This window comes from Panulirus ornatus, chromosome 55, assembly GCF_036320965.1.
Source record: "Panulirus ornatus isolate Po-2019 chromosome 55, ASM3632096v1, whole genome shotgun sequence".
Taxonomy (NCBI): domain Eukaryota; kingdom Metazoa; phylum Arthropoda; class Malacostraca; order Decapoda; family Palinuridae; genus Panulirus; species Panulirus ornatus.
In genome coordinates this window covers 24,319,451-24,333,738 of record NC_092278.1, presented here as the reverse complement: position 1 = coordinate 24,333,738, position 14,288 = coordinate 24,319,451, and the positions used below count along the sequence as shown (strand labels likewise).

The following is a 14,288-nucleotide window of genomic DNA, read 5'->3' as shown; positions in this document are numbered from 1 at the left end:
GGTTACATTGATATCTAAAACTATATCAAGACCTCGTATAGGTGCGTGTGGGTGGTGAGACTTACTGTGTCAAGACCCTCAACTGAGGAGGAGTTGAAAGACCGGAAGTGATTACTCTGCGCTAATGTCATGTTGATTACATGGCACCAGTTCCACCTCAGTCCTTTGTTGACGCCTTGTGTAATTACATCGCCCGACCCACTAGGATTACATTGAGCTCCGCTAGGATTGCATTAAGACCCCGCTATAGTTACATTAAGACCCCTCAGTGGGTACATTATGACCCCTCAGTGGGTACATTATGACCCCCCATGGTTACATTAAGACCCCGCCATGGTTACATTAAAGACCCCTCCGTGGTTACATTAAGACCCCGCCATGGTTACATTAAGACCCCTCCGTGGTTACATTAAGACCCCTCCGTGGTTACATTAAGGTCGCCATGGTTACATAAAGGCCTGCAAGGACCATGTTGAGATCCTTCATGATTACATTGAAGTCCACCGGAAAATATTGAGGCTCTGCCTTGATTACTTTAGACCTTCCATGATTACGTTTAGGCCGGCAGAAATTGCAGTAAAATCCTCTGGCATTACGTTTAAGACAAACTTGGTTACAATCCAGCTGGTTTGTATTCCCTCGCGCACAGCGGATGTCCTTATGACACAGCAGAGTTGGTTGGTTGACCGCATGACACAGCAGGAGGTGGTCGGGTGTGCCCGTGACACAGCAGTGCCTGGACGCGTCTCCATGCCTGTGGTGGAGCACTGTTTTGGCCCCGCTGGGTCGTGTTTGGTCGTTATCTGACGCCAGTAAGGAAGGAAGTCTCGCCCGTTGAGAAGGGGCAATTGTGTCCTGAGTGTGGGTTAGCATTTCCTTGATTAGTACTATTGTGGTCTCTTTAACCCCCCACGTATGTAGGTGGGTGTGTAGGAGTCCATGTAGGTTACTGCCTGTTGTGCCTCCCTCCCCTTCTGTGTAGGTGGGTTGATTGGGTATATCATCATTAAGGGTAACTTAGTGTCACCACGCCACTTTACCTCTTACGTAGATGAGTGACCACGTACATAGGTGGGTGAGTGAGTTTCCTATCCCATTAGAGTGACACGGAGCCTCGTCGTCCCTCTTCCCCTCCACTTACTACATGTAGGTGGTTGACAGGGTTCTCCTTCCACTGGAGATAAGCATAACCTTACCTTAACCTCTTCGCCATGTAGATAGGTGGGTAAGAGACCCCCCCCCCCCTTCCCCCAGGGCCACTGAGGAGATTGACAAAGTGGATCTTAAACGACGTTGAGATTCGGTGAGTGGTAGTGGTAGTGGGTGGGTGGGTGGGTCGTGCATGTAGCGGCTGGTGGCTGCCACCCAACCCGTGACTAATGAGGTTATCATCACCCCAGGTTGGCAACGACGTCGACTCCTGACTGATGATGACTTGTTATCATCCAGGATAATGATCTCTCTCTCTCTCTCTCTCTCTCTCTCTCTCTCTCTCTCTCTCTCTCTCTCTCTCTCTCTCTCTCTCAGACACACACACACACACACACACACACACACATGCTAATGTGTTCGTGTGTCTGTATGTTCGTCGTGTATGGATGGTGACAGCTTCGCCTCACCAGCCAGCCGTAAGCATGGGTTGCCTTCATCATTGTCATCATTTTCTTCCGTCGTGATCTTAGTTCAGATCATACCAGTGGTTACACTCAGCACTGCAGGGAGGGAGGGAGAGAGAAACGTGTTCTATGGTTATTTCTCTTATTTCGATGTGTGTCTTGTTGTGTGTCTTATGTATATTTCTACGCGCATCATGTTTGTTGATCTGCTAGTTGTGAGTTGTGGTGGAGATGCGGGTGGTGGAGGGGAGTGGATAGGGTGCCGTCTGTGTGGGAGGTGGTGGTGTTCGGCTCAAGTAGTGTGTTCAGGTGCTTAAATGGCTCATTTGTACGTGGCCAAGTGGCCGGCAGGGCAGTTATCAGGCGAGGTGAGGGCTACGTGGCTTGTGGGCGACCAGGCGAGGTGGGTTGATACCTGGGGTTGTGGGCGACCAGGCGAGGTGGGTTGATACCTGGGGTTGTGGGCGACCAGGCGAGGTGGGTTGATACCTGGGGTTGTGGATTACCAGGCTAATTGGGTTGCTAGATTGGTGTACATGGGTTTAAGGTGCTTCCTGGCTAGATGGGGGTCACGTGCAGGTGGCATCTGCGTGACCACTGGGTGAAGGAAGGCGTCTACAACACCACCTCCAGCTCCTGTGTCGCACCGCTGGCTGGGTTCTAGGTTTGTGCCTGGTTTGTCCTCGTGAGGGGACGGGCTTTGAAGTAGGGCGGTGGCCAGTCGGCCTATAAGTGCGTGTTTGTTTGTGGTCACTTTATCATTGTAAGTAGTCTGTGATTGGCTTGTTGACCTTTAAGTGCCTGATGAATGGTCAGGTTGTGATTGTAAGTAGACTTTAAGTAAGGCAGTGAACACTTACACACGCTCACACTCGAGACATGTGCATTGTCTGGTGGGGTGATGCACTCAGACGGTACGACGCACGTAAGTCTACGTCCATCCCAGATTGTAGATTACGTCGTCGCCGAAGTACGTCTGGCTGGGAGAAGTTCTACTGACAGAATGTGAGTCTGTTGACGGCCCTACTGGTGTGTGCATGACCAGTCAGTTTGCCTCTTGTAAAGTTAATGATATGCAAAGCTGCAGATGCAGAGAGAGCGAGGTGGTGTCTGGAGTGATCCGTGACCTCCCGTGGCTGGCACGGAAGGTCACTATGTGTGTGACACCGGACACACACACACACACACACACACACACACACACACACACACAACACACACACGCAAGAGGCCTCACTTTCCCCTCCCCCCCCACCCCTCTCTGTTGAAAAGAGAAGAGTCAGAGGTGATCCGATCACAATCTTTTAAGAGAGAGAGAGAGAGAGAGAGAGAGAGAGAGAGAGAGAGAGAGAGAGAGAGGAACTGAAAGCCACCTTAACTCCCTTGCTATTCCGCCAGCACTTTCTGTCCACCATGATATTGCTCTCTCTCTCTCTCTCTCTCTCTCTCTCTCTCTCTCTCTCTCTCTCTCTCTCTCTCTCTCTCTCTCTCTCTCAATATGTTCTTTTGATGTACTAAGGTGCATGATAGCATCAAATAATGCAAAAGTGAACCTGATGGCACTTGAGGTGTGGTGAGGTGTTTGTGATGAGGAAGGAGGTGTGGTGAGAATGTTTTGATGAGGCAGGAAGTGTGGTGAGGGGTTTGTGATGAGGCAGGAGGTGTGGTAAGGTGTTTGTGATGAGGCAGGAGGTGTGGTAAGGTGTTTGTGATGAGGCAGGAGGTGTGGTAAGGTGAACACCTCGCTCTCGCTCCGGCTCTTGGCAAGACCTGGTCGTAGGTCCACACTGCCTCTACACGTGTTATTTCGGCCACTCCTCTCGTGAAGTGTGTGGGTTCGTCCCAGACTTGGACCCGCAGCACATAACTAGTGGCTGTTGCTTCCCATAGTGGAGACCAACCACACCAGGACTGGCTCTTACGATTACCTTCGTCTTTCTCGTACAGCGAAGCTGTGGAATTCCTTCCTCCTTTATCTTCTTTCCTTGTAATCTTTCCACATACACGTGTGGGGGTCAGCAAACGCTTGAAAGCCTCATATTGATATGTGTGTGTGTGTGTGTGTGTGTGTGTGTGTGTGTGTTTGTGTGTGTGTGTGTGTGTGTGTGTGTGTGTGTGTGTGTGTGTGTGTTTATGTATTTTTAACACTCCTTATTGTACCTTTCATCTGATATGATCGTGATTGGAGCATACTCTTGCGTGGTTGTGTCTGTTGCTGTCTGGGGGTAAAAAGAAATATCATGCCAGACCCATGACTGGGCACCATCAAGGGATGGGTCAGGTCGTCGGTGTTAGCTCAGGTTCAGGTGGTAGTTGCTGAGTCGTTGGCTCGTAGATGGGTCACGAGTGGTGTCACCAGGTGTTGAGGGCCTCCGGTGGTGGGAGTTGACGACGAGGATGGTAGACAGATGCAGGAAAGTAGTGGTGGCAGGGGAGGGATGGCAGCCTTGTTGGTACCTTCTTATGATGGGTGACGCTGTTGGTGTAGGGTTGGTAATGGTAGCGGACGTACGGACAGTATACGCGAAAGACACTGTAACGAGATTATCATCTGGTGTAATACCTCAAGAATACGGGGAGAAACAACATACCAAGCAGTCTCTCTCTCTCTCTCTCTCTCTCTCTCTCTCTCTCTCTCTCTCTCTCTCTCTCTCTCTCTCTCTCTCTCTCTCTCTCTCTCTCTCTCTCACTTTGCCCGGCCAGTTGTCAGTGTGGTTGGTGGGGTGGGTAGGGGCCAGTAGCCAGGCCGCCTCCATACACGTGCCAGAAATAGCTGAGTAATCTACCGACCGCTCTCCTCCTCCTCCTCCTCCCTCCTCGGTGTCTCCTCCTCCTCCTCCTCCTGCTGCAGTAGGGGAAAGAGGACCTGATGTATAACGCAGAGATATGAACTCCTCCGTCAGATAGGGACATCCGCCCGCCGGAGGGGGAACCACTCCCCCATCTGTTACCCCTCCTCCTCTCTCTCTCTCTCTCTCTCTCTCTCTCTCTCTCTCTCTCTCTCTCTCTCTCTCTCTCTCTCTCTCTCTCTCCCCCCTATGGCTCGTTATCACTGGTTTCCTTCACTCCTCCGTCTCTTGTACCTACATGTGTGTGTGTGTGTGTGTGTGTGTGTGTGTGTGTGTGTGTGTGTGTGTGTGTGTGTGTGTGTGTGTGCCTCAGTTACTGTGCACGAGCGTGCGTTCATTCCTCCCGATCATCAGTAAGTCGTGTTGATGTTCGTCGTGTTTTTGTTCGTCGTGCTATCTGGTGTTCTTACGCCCCACGTCACTCTCCGCGAGCGTCTCCCTCACACCACAGACGTATTTCAGCGTCACCCGCCCCGCAGAATCTCCCTTTTGTACCTTTTTATGTGTGTGTGTTGAAACACACCTTTACATTTACCTTCAAAGCCTCACTTCTTTCTCCATGTATCAGACCTTTCTTGGCCCCTCTGGCTTATAGGGAAGCCCTCTCTGTGTCTATATATATATATATATATATATATATATATATATATATATATATATATATTCTTTTCTTTCTTTCATACTATTCGCCATTTCCCGCATTAGCGAGGTAGCGTTGAGAACAGAGGACTGGGCCCTTGAGGGAATATCCTCACCTGGGCCCCTTCTCTGTTCCCTCTTTTGGAAAATAAAAAAAAAAAAAAAAGTGAGAGGGGAGGATTTCCAGCCCCCCGCTCCCTCCCCTTTTAGTCGCCTTCTACGACACGCAGGGAATACGTGGGAAGTATTCTTTCTCCCCTATCCCCAGGGATATATATATATATATATATATATATATATATATATATATATATATATATATATATATATATACGTGAGTCCATTGTGTGCCTTATCTGGGCTGGGGAACAAGTGTTTATCGTGCCACTAGCGTCCGTGATGTCGTCCTTGTGTTGTATGACCCAGCCATGGGCACCTCGCACCGTTCTGTTAACCCACTGATGAACGTCGTCTGTTGTTCATGTCTTGCCCGTTGGTTCATACGTCAGGAGTAGTTATCATCATGGCTCAGGATGTGGTCTGTAGCGGACACCGTGAGCACAGCTGCACAACCCTTGAACACCAAGGTACGCACGCCTTAGGCCCGGCATGATGCCCACCCGACGGTGGTGGCTGAAGGTGAGGGTTGACAGGGAAACACAGTTGTGTAGACAGGTGTAGTAGACAGGTGTATTAGACAGGTGTAGTAGACCGGTGTAGATAGACGTGGACAATTAATGTGTACTGTCTGCGTCATGTGTGTGGGGGGCAGGAGAGTGCTGGGCCACCGTACAGGTGGTGGCCACGTTGACTGGGAAGGTAATTCTCGCTCCTTTTGCACCACCCTGACAGTAGGATGGCCCCGAGAAGCGTTGCCACAACGCTCGTGGGTAGGCTTCTCGACCTTAAGATTTCCTCTTGCATCACATTATATCATCAGTATATTTAAAGCAACCGTTTGTACCTTCTCTGCTTTACGGCCTATTATTATTGTTGTAATTGTTATTTATTTTTATTATTATTATTATTATTATTATTATTATTATTATTAATATTATTATTATTATTATTATTATAGTAAGTCAGTGGATGATGGGACTGGCATCTTTAATTAAATTCTGGGTGGCCACAGGACACGGCTTGACCCGGCTTTTGTTGTTGAGGTCAGGGGTTAAGGTCATGAGGGTTTAGTATTTGGGAAGCCGGACCATTTATGAAGGTCGCCGGGTGAGTAAACTTGTGGTATTAGGTCAGGACCATAGTTCAAATGTCAAGGTCACGAGAGTTCATATGGTAAAGCCTGACCACTGATGAAGGTTCTTAGGGTAGTGGTCTTGATGTGCTAGGTCGGAGTTCAAGGTCATGAAGGGCACAGTTATTGAAGTCTGTTTATGGTCATGAGGTAGAATGTTACAGTGGTTAAGAGGTCAAGGTCATAATGGAGTCCCATAGTAAAACCTTGATGAATGATGTTGAGGTCAGAGGTGAAGGTCAGGGAGAGAAGGGGTCATTTTGGTGTGTTAAGATGGTGTGGTGTGGCCAGGCCAGGACTGTGGGTAGTGTGAGGCGCTGCTGGTGCGTCCGTCAGGAGGAGGAGGAGGAGGGAGCCAGAGTACATCCGCTCTGGCTTAGGCAAGGCCAGCCAGGGAGTCAGGTAGGGCAGGGGGCCCGGGCCGAGCGTCAGTAGTGTGGTGGCTGGTGTTGGTGTGGCCCGTCCCACCCGCCCGCCCGTGCAGTCCTCTCCAGCCTGTCCCGGAACGCTACCCACATGTAGGAACCTCGTCGTCCGTGGTGCCCCCCTCACGTCATGCCTGTGACGTAGTCTCTCATGTATTATATCAGAAAAGTGTGACGCGAATGCAACAGAGAGACGTGCTACTCAAATGCTGCCGTGGCAGCCTGGTGGTGAGGGTAGGCCGCTCCTGTGTCCTCGTATGTGTGTTTATCGTGCAGTTATTTCCTCATAGAAACGGAGGAGTTACGTGTTGGTGCTGTTAAGGTGGGTCCCTGAGTGGGCTGTCAGTCAGTACTGTGAGGTGGGTTGCTGGGGGGTGGGCCGCTTCCTGCACCGTCCCACTGGGTCAGGAGCGCGACGTGTGTTTTCATTGACAGCTTCCTGGCTCCTGTATGGTAGGTGGGAGAGAGCGCTCCTCTACCTGTGTCTGGACAACATATATATATATACACACACGACATCTTTCTTCACATAGCGAACCTCCGCACTGTGGTAGGGGTCATCACTCGCGTTTGCTTTTCAGCTTGCTTGTACAAGTGTGTCGTTCAGTGTGTTCATGAGGCTGTGGGGTTGGCTGGGTCGATTTTGTGGGGAAAATGAAGAGTTCATAGTGGCCCACGTGGGGGTCTGGTGTGTGTATGGATGCCTTCCATGTCGGTGTTTAACATACTGGGTCCGTGCGCTGGGAACTTGAGGTTCGATTTCCTTCAGTGAGCCGCCGTAACTTGTGTACACTCAGACCATCAGAGGCCCGGGTAGTGGCTGGATAGTGACGCTCTCACAATGTTTGTCACCCAGTCAGTTGGTGAGCTGGTTGTGGTAGGGAGTGATGGTAATGCTTCTCCTGGCAGTTGTTGTGGTGGAGATGGTAGTGGTACGTATGGTAACAGTGGTTAGTGGGTGTGGTATTAAGTGAGAGTTGTGGTAGTTGTAATGATGGCGGAGGTAGTTAGAGATGGAAGTAATAACAGTGTAGGGAGTTAAGAGATGGAAGTAAAGGTGATGTAGATAGTTAGGGATGGCAGTAATGGTGGCGGTAGTGGTGGTGATGGCAGAAGTGATGGTGAAGGGAGCAGTGTTGGTGATGGCGGTAGGTCATGTGGTGGTGGATGGGGAAGGTTATGGCTTATCGAGGGTTTGCGGTACATTTGTCCCCAGAGTATGGGGTGTTTGGAGGCTGACCGAGTTTATGGCCTCATTGTGTGTGTGTGTGTGTGTGTGTGTGTGTGTGTGTGTGTGTGTGTGTGTGTGTGTGTGTGTGTGTGTGTGTGTGTGTGTGTGTGTGTGTGTGTGGTTTTTTATATGTATCCATGTTTGTACAGAAGGTAGGGGGAGTTCTACACACGTTTAGCCACTGTAGTGAATTACGGGGAGGGAGTCCTACTCTCGTCTGGCCCCGTTTTTGCATTACGGTGAGGTTGCACCGCGAGTGAACAGTCGTCTCAGGGGAGACTGTATCATGCGTCAGAAAACATCTTCACAGCAGAAGTGTTTGTTGATATGATCATCTGAATCTCCCGCACGTATACTGTTGTGGCTTGATGTCCTCTCACACACCAGGAGAGACACACGCTAATTTTGGTGTCAGTGTTTGTGTGAACACGTGAGCCGTGTTGCTGATAGGTGTATTACGGGTGGCCTGCCTCCTCCTCCTCCTCCTCCTCTGGTGAGGCAGTAGTGAGGTGGTGGTGGTAGGTTAATGCCAGATTCCTCAGACGGGTAGATTCCTGTGACTTGCTCCCTGTCCGGTCATACTAGTAATGGTGGCCTCATTCTCCCTTCCTCCTCCTCCTCCTCCTCCTCCTCCTTCATCATGTTGCTCCCGCATGAATTTCGTGAACCATGCAGCCCACCAGGGCTGGAATCCTATTTTGTTTTTGAAGTTGTCGCAGTCCTGAAAACTACTGACGTATCTCACAAGCGTACCCTGGTCGGCAAACATATCCAGGGATGACGCGAATCCCTCTCTGGGCCAGTCATTAACAGGAATCAGCAGCACGAGGAACCCATGAGTCCTGCCCTGCCCTCCTCCCACTGTTATGTAGTGGGTAAAGTCGCCGCAGACATGGTCTCTCTGCCACCCCTACTGCTGTTCCATCAAGTGAAAGACCCATCCTCATGTGCTCGTTGTCTGTGTGCGTGTGTGAGTGTGTGTTTGTAATTAATTAGCTAATTGCAGTGTACGGAGAGGGAACTCTACACCCACGTGACCTAATCTCTTAAGCTATATCATCATACAGCTTGATACGTCGCTCTCTATACTGCGTACGTTCATGGTTTTTATCTGTTCTTATCCTGAACTGTTAATGTAGAAATATATCTTATGTAGCAGCACGTTTCTTGCTCGAACCTCACTCACGTTGCTCTGCTGTGTTCAGAGAACTGTTCACTGCACACTGTTCGTGTGGTTCATAGATATGAAAACTTGTAATCTAATATCCTCACGCTCTTCTCTCTTCCATGTGTGTGTGTGTGTGTGTGTGTGTGTGTGTGTGTGTGTGTGTGTGTGTGTGACAGTAGTGCAGCAGGTGGCGAGTATGGCGTCACACGGCCTCATACAGACTCCCTCTCCTCCCCGACCCGACACTTCCTCGTCCACAGGACAGACGCCCTGTGTTTTTATTCCCAACATTGCACATCCTCTGCCTAACGCCTTACATTATTCTTTTTTTTTCCACTGGGGATCATAGAATGATGATTATGTACCACATGATGAATGATAATGATTCCCTCACGTGTTCCCATCGTACAAGTCTTCGTGCATTCCATGTTGCTGGAGAATGACTCGTTCAAATTTTCATCCTAGAATAAAAGTGAAGGTGACATACAGTTCTTGTTTGTGTCCCAGGATGACTGAGGGCAAAGCGTCCTCTCCCCAGGATGAAGGAGAGTTTAAGTAGTAGAGTTATAGACCTTATCCCAGGTGGGAACAGAGACCACGCTGTAGCACACGCTGAAGAGCTCAGTTTTTACTCTAGTATGAGAAAAGTGGATGAATCGCTTCATAGCTTTTATCCCAGGATGAGCGATGCTATTTTTCCCCAGGTTGGAGAGAAACTTGATCGTGCCAGAGCGATAGTGCCAGCTCTTGATCATTTTTATTACAGGATGATTAGGAGACTAGAATGGCTGCATTGTTTTTATCCTAGGTTGGGGGAAGTGGAGCCGGAGGAAGGAGACTTGTGGTAAGTGTTGTGGGGGGGCGAAGGGTCAGGGCATAGGATGTGAAGGTGAATAACGTGTCATTCATGGGGTCAAAGTTCGGAGGTCAGAGGTCAGCGCGCAGTTGACGGTTGGGGTTTTAATAAATGTTGCTCCTTCTCGCCCTGGCGTGTCTTGTCGTTGGCAACGCTGTTTGGTGAACCTTCCCACTGTGAGCACTGTGTATGTTGGGAGGGGGGGGGGGGGGGTTGTGTATGGTGATGTATATGATGTTTGTACAATGTGTCTGATGTACATAGTATGGGTGTATGACGTGTCGAGTGTATCTGAGGTTTATAGTATGGGTGTATGATTTGTGAATAGTGTCTTGCATATGTGTAAGTGTTGAGTGTATGATGTTAGTGTTTTTGATGTGTATAGTCTATTGGACGAACGTTTGTGTGGTCGTCTAATGTATATCGTGTATTTGTACGTGATTTAGCGGATGTATGATATTCGCACAGTGTGTCTGATGTATAAAGTGTGTGTGTGTGTGTGTGTGTGTGTGTGTGTGTGTGTGTGTGTAATGTATTGGGTGTATGATGTATGTCTGATGTACATATGATGTTTTCTGTATTGTGTTGGATGAACGTCATAGTGATGGGTTGTGTCGACTGTATATTGTACTGGGGTATAATGATATAGGATGTTTAGTGTGTAGGTTAGTGTAATGTTTAGTGTGTAGGGTAGTGTAGTGTCGTGTATTTAGAGTGTAGGGGTACTGCCGTTTATCATGTGTTTAGTGCATTGGTGTGATTTAGTTATATCATGAGTATGGTGTATTAAGGCATTGTATTTGTTTGGTGTGTATTGTGTATTAAGATAGTGTGGCTATATTGTGTGTATGGGGAGTGTAGTTTGGGCAGTATAGTCTGTGATTAGTATGGTGTATGAAGTGTGCTGTGTGTATGTGCAATTTCAGTGTTGTATGTCTTGTAGTGGATGACTTAACAGGTGTGTATGATTCAGTATGGTGCATAACGTGTGGTGTATGGTGTTCTAGGTGTATGGTGTATACAGTGTGGTGTATGGTGTATACAGTGTAGTGTATGGTGTATACAGTGTGGTGTATGGTGTATACAGTGTAGTGTATGGTGTATACAGTGTGGTGTGTGGTGTATACAGTGTAGTGTATGGTGTATACAGTGTGGTGTATGGTATATACAGTGTAGTGTATGGTTTTCTATGGTGTATAGAGTGTGGTGTATGGTGTTCCAGGTGTATGGTGTATACAGAGGCCGTTTTGATAAGTGAGTGTCTAGGGCTTCGTGTTGGTATACAGAAATGTTGGGAGGTTAGGTAGTAAGGCGGGGCCATTGGCATGGGAGACTTGATTGTAAATGTTGCTTTTGTCAGGGTAATGAAGGCCTGGCCATGAAGACTTTAGTGATAATGAACCCATCATGAACTCGGTGAAGTGTTGTGTCACGTTACATATAAGACGGTTTCTGGCATTTGAATAAGTTGTTGGATGGGACGACACTTGATGACATTATTGATGTTGATTGATCATATATCGTGGGTTGGTTGTGGTGTTCCTGGTGAGATGTACGGCGTTACCTGAGTGTTGTTATCAGACAATGTGGCCATGTGTGGTGGTGGAAGGTACCATGCTCCTGTTTACCACGGTGGCCGGAAGCGGATATTGCAGTGTGTTTGTTTGTACGTGTCACTCACCAGGGTTCTGTTCGTCTGTACGTATGACGGCAGGGCGTGTTCGTCTGTACGTATGACGGCAGGGCGTGTTCGTCTGTACGTATGACGGCAGGGTTCTGTTCGTCTGTACGTATGACAGAGCAGGGGTGTGTTTGTCCGTACGTGTCACAGACAGAGCAGGGGTGTGTTCGTCCGTATGTGTGACCGTGATTGGAACCTTGTGGAATGCCTTGTGTTCAGAGCTTCTTGCCAGGAGGGGAGAAATAAGGAAGCACGAGGAATGGACGAGGAGAAATGTGTAGTGAGGATATTGGCTGCACAGAGGCCGGGCTGTGGGGTGAAGACACCCAAACATTTCAGCAGGTATTCTTCACCAGATGTGAGGGAAGAAAACAGGGAAAATTAGGGAGTAAGTCGGGAAGGACCTGTAGTGTGTTGGGGAGAATCTGGAGCGATCTGGGGAATAGTTTGTTACCTGTAGGATGGACGTATTCCCCCGGCACACACACACACACACACACACACACACAGGTGAGGTATTACCTCTCCACAAACATTATGTCTCGTGTTTGTTTACATGAAGATTCAGCAAGTGTGGCTCCCTGTTGGGAGGGGTCGAGGTGCTTTCGCTGACAACACACTTAACGGCAGAACAACATCTGAAATGTAACAACAACGAATATGTAGATGAGGAGGAATCAAGCACATGTTCAAGTAATTGTGGGATACGAAATGCTTCGGAAAACCCAAGTGTGTGTGTGTTGGTTGTGTCTTTGTGTCAGGTGCCTATGCTGTCGTGGTTCGTGCCCGTGTGACTGAGGTCATGGTAAGATATCCTACCTGCTTGAAATTGCTGCCAAATGACGGAGATGTAACACTATACTGATGGTAAATATTCACAAAAACAAAACGATATTTAACAGTTGAAGTAAAATGAAAAAAGAAATCTTGTCACATATGAAAACTTTTTTTTTATTAATTGTATTTTCTGGTTTTGATAGAAGTATATTCCACAGTGATAATGGATGATTAATAAGTAAATACGTGGTAGATAATTTCATAAAGGTATGAAACGTGAAAATAATAATAAGCAAGTCGCCATCTTGCAGCGACCGCCAGACCAGACAATATTGACGTTCTTGAATAATGTTTACGGTCGAATCCGGATATCGCACACGAACTAATACCCGGATGTAGCCGGATTATTGTCGACGGGCGATGAAGGCCGCGACCTAAGAATGATGTGAACATGTCATGATAATGTGGAAAAGCAAAACAGACACAACAATATAAATGAAAGGTAAATAAACTACTGTTACCTTAGAAGTTGGTGCTCATTGTTGACAAGTGTAAGTCGTAAGTGAAACCAAAGCTTTTTTATGCCATAAGTAGTCTTAAGTGAACTGTCAAGTGTACAAGCCCTCTGTGGTTTGATAAGTGTGTCCTTGGGTAAAAAGTGAATGAAGTTATGCCCAGACCGAAAAGTGTGGTTTGATAAGTGTAGCCTATCTGGAAGTGTGGTTTAAGAAGTGCCTCCCACCGAGAAGTGTGGTTTAACATGTGTTCCCCACGAGAAAGTGTGCTATAGCAAGTGTCAGACCACAGAGAAGTGTGGATTTTATGTTTTACCCCCAGATAAGTGGTTTAACTAGTGTCGCTCTTAGAAAGTGTTTTAATATGTGTAGCATGAAAAGACGGGTTTAACAAGTCTTTGCCACGTGTGTGGTTTAACAAGTTGCTGCTCAAAGATAAGCAAAGCGTACATTGCTGGTTTAAGAACTCTTTGCTTATGGTTTAACAAACTCTCGCCTGTGGTTTAACAAGATGGCTGTGAAGGATACCAGGTTTGTGTATTATCGCGTCTCCAGTGTTACCAACTACCGTGCCAGCCTCTGTGACAGGTCAGTGTTGCCAGTTGTACCTGGCTGTGTTTGTTTCGTTAATATATATATATATATATATATATATATATATATATATATATATATATATATATATATATACATATGTGTGTGTGTGTGTGTGTGTTTGTGTGTGTGTTTTGTTTGCATGTCTGCCCGTTTTTTTGTGTTTATCTTATGTAGGTGTGTGTTGTATGTTTTCGGATGTTTCTTGTTTAAATTTTTATATTTATAGTTATGAAAGTGTGTACCATTTTTTCTATGTTGTGTGTGTGTGTGTGTGTGTGTGTGTGTGTGTGTGTGTGTGTGTGTGTGTGATTGTTGTTTAGTTGTGTATGACTTTGTGTTTCTCCCAAAGGAAGATATGTGGCAGGACAGATTGCCAGATACTAACAGGTTGGTAAACACAAGGACTCTTAACACTGGACAACATGTAACTCGCACCATTCGTTCCTCTTATCTGTACATCGTGTGGTGAACGCTACGCGCTAACTCTCCCTAATAACAAAATCTCGTTACAAGTGCTACTAGGTATGTAGATTCTCTCTCTCTCTCTCTCTCTCTCTCTCTCTCTCTCTGTATACCCCAGGCTGCTAGGCTAGACCGTTGTATCCAGGGGATGATTGGCTCCGTAACCCTGAGGCTGTTTTTCGAAGCGTTCGTCTGGGCTGTACGACCCCCTCATTTCCCA

At 47.6% G+C, this 14,288-nt stretch overlaps 2 protein-coding genes across 10 annotated transcripts in view; both read left to right on the top strand.

The window, feature by feature from the left end:
* The window catches only part of Fak (protein tyrosine kinase 2 Fak), a 216,925-nt gene that overhangs the window by 11,561 nt on the left and 191,076 nt on the right, over positions 1–14,288 (top strand). For 2 of the 6 annotated variants that reach the window (XM_071693207.1, XM_071693202.1), the window contains exons 1-2: positions 6,792–6,874; positions 12,713–13,597. In XM_071693207.1, coding sequence (XP_071549308.1) covers positions 13,521–13,597 — 77 coding nt within the window. In that variant the 5' untranslated portion in view covers positions 6,792–6,874; positions 12,713–13,520. Of the gene's footprint in view, positions 1–6,791; positions 6,875–12,697; positions 13,598–14,288 lie in introns of those variants that run through there. The other 4 variants (XM_071693206.1, XM_071693201.1, XM_071693208.1 and 1 more) reach the window with 2 other exon arrangements.
* LOC139765587 (uncharacterized) overlaps positions 1–14,288 on the top strand; it is a 106,538-nt gene that overhangs the window by 66,510 nt on the left and 25,740 nt on the right. The gene's annotated exons all lie outside the window — the stretch shown is intronic.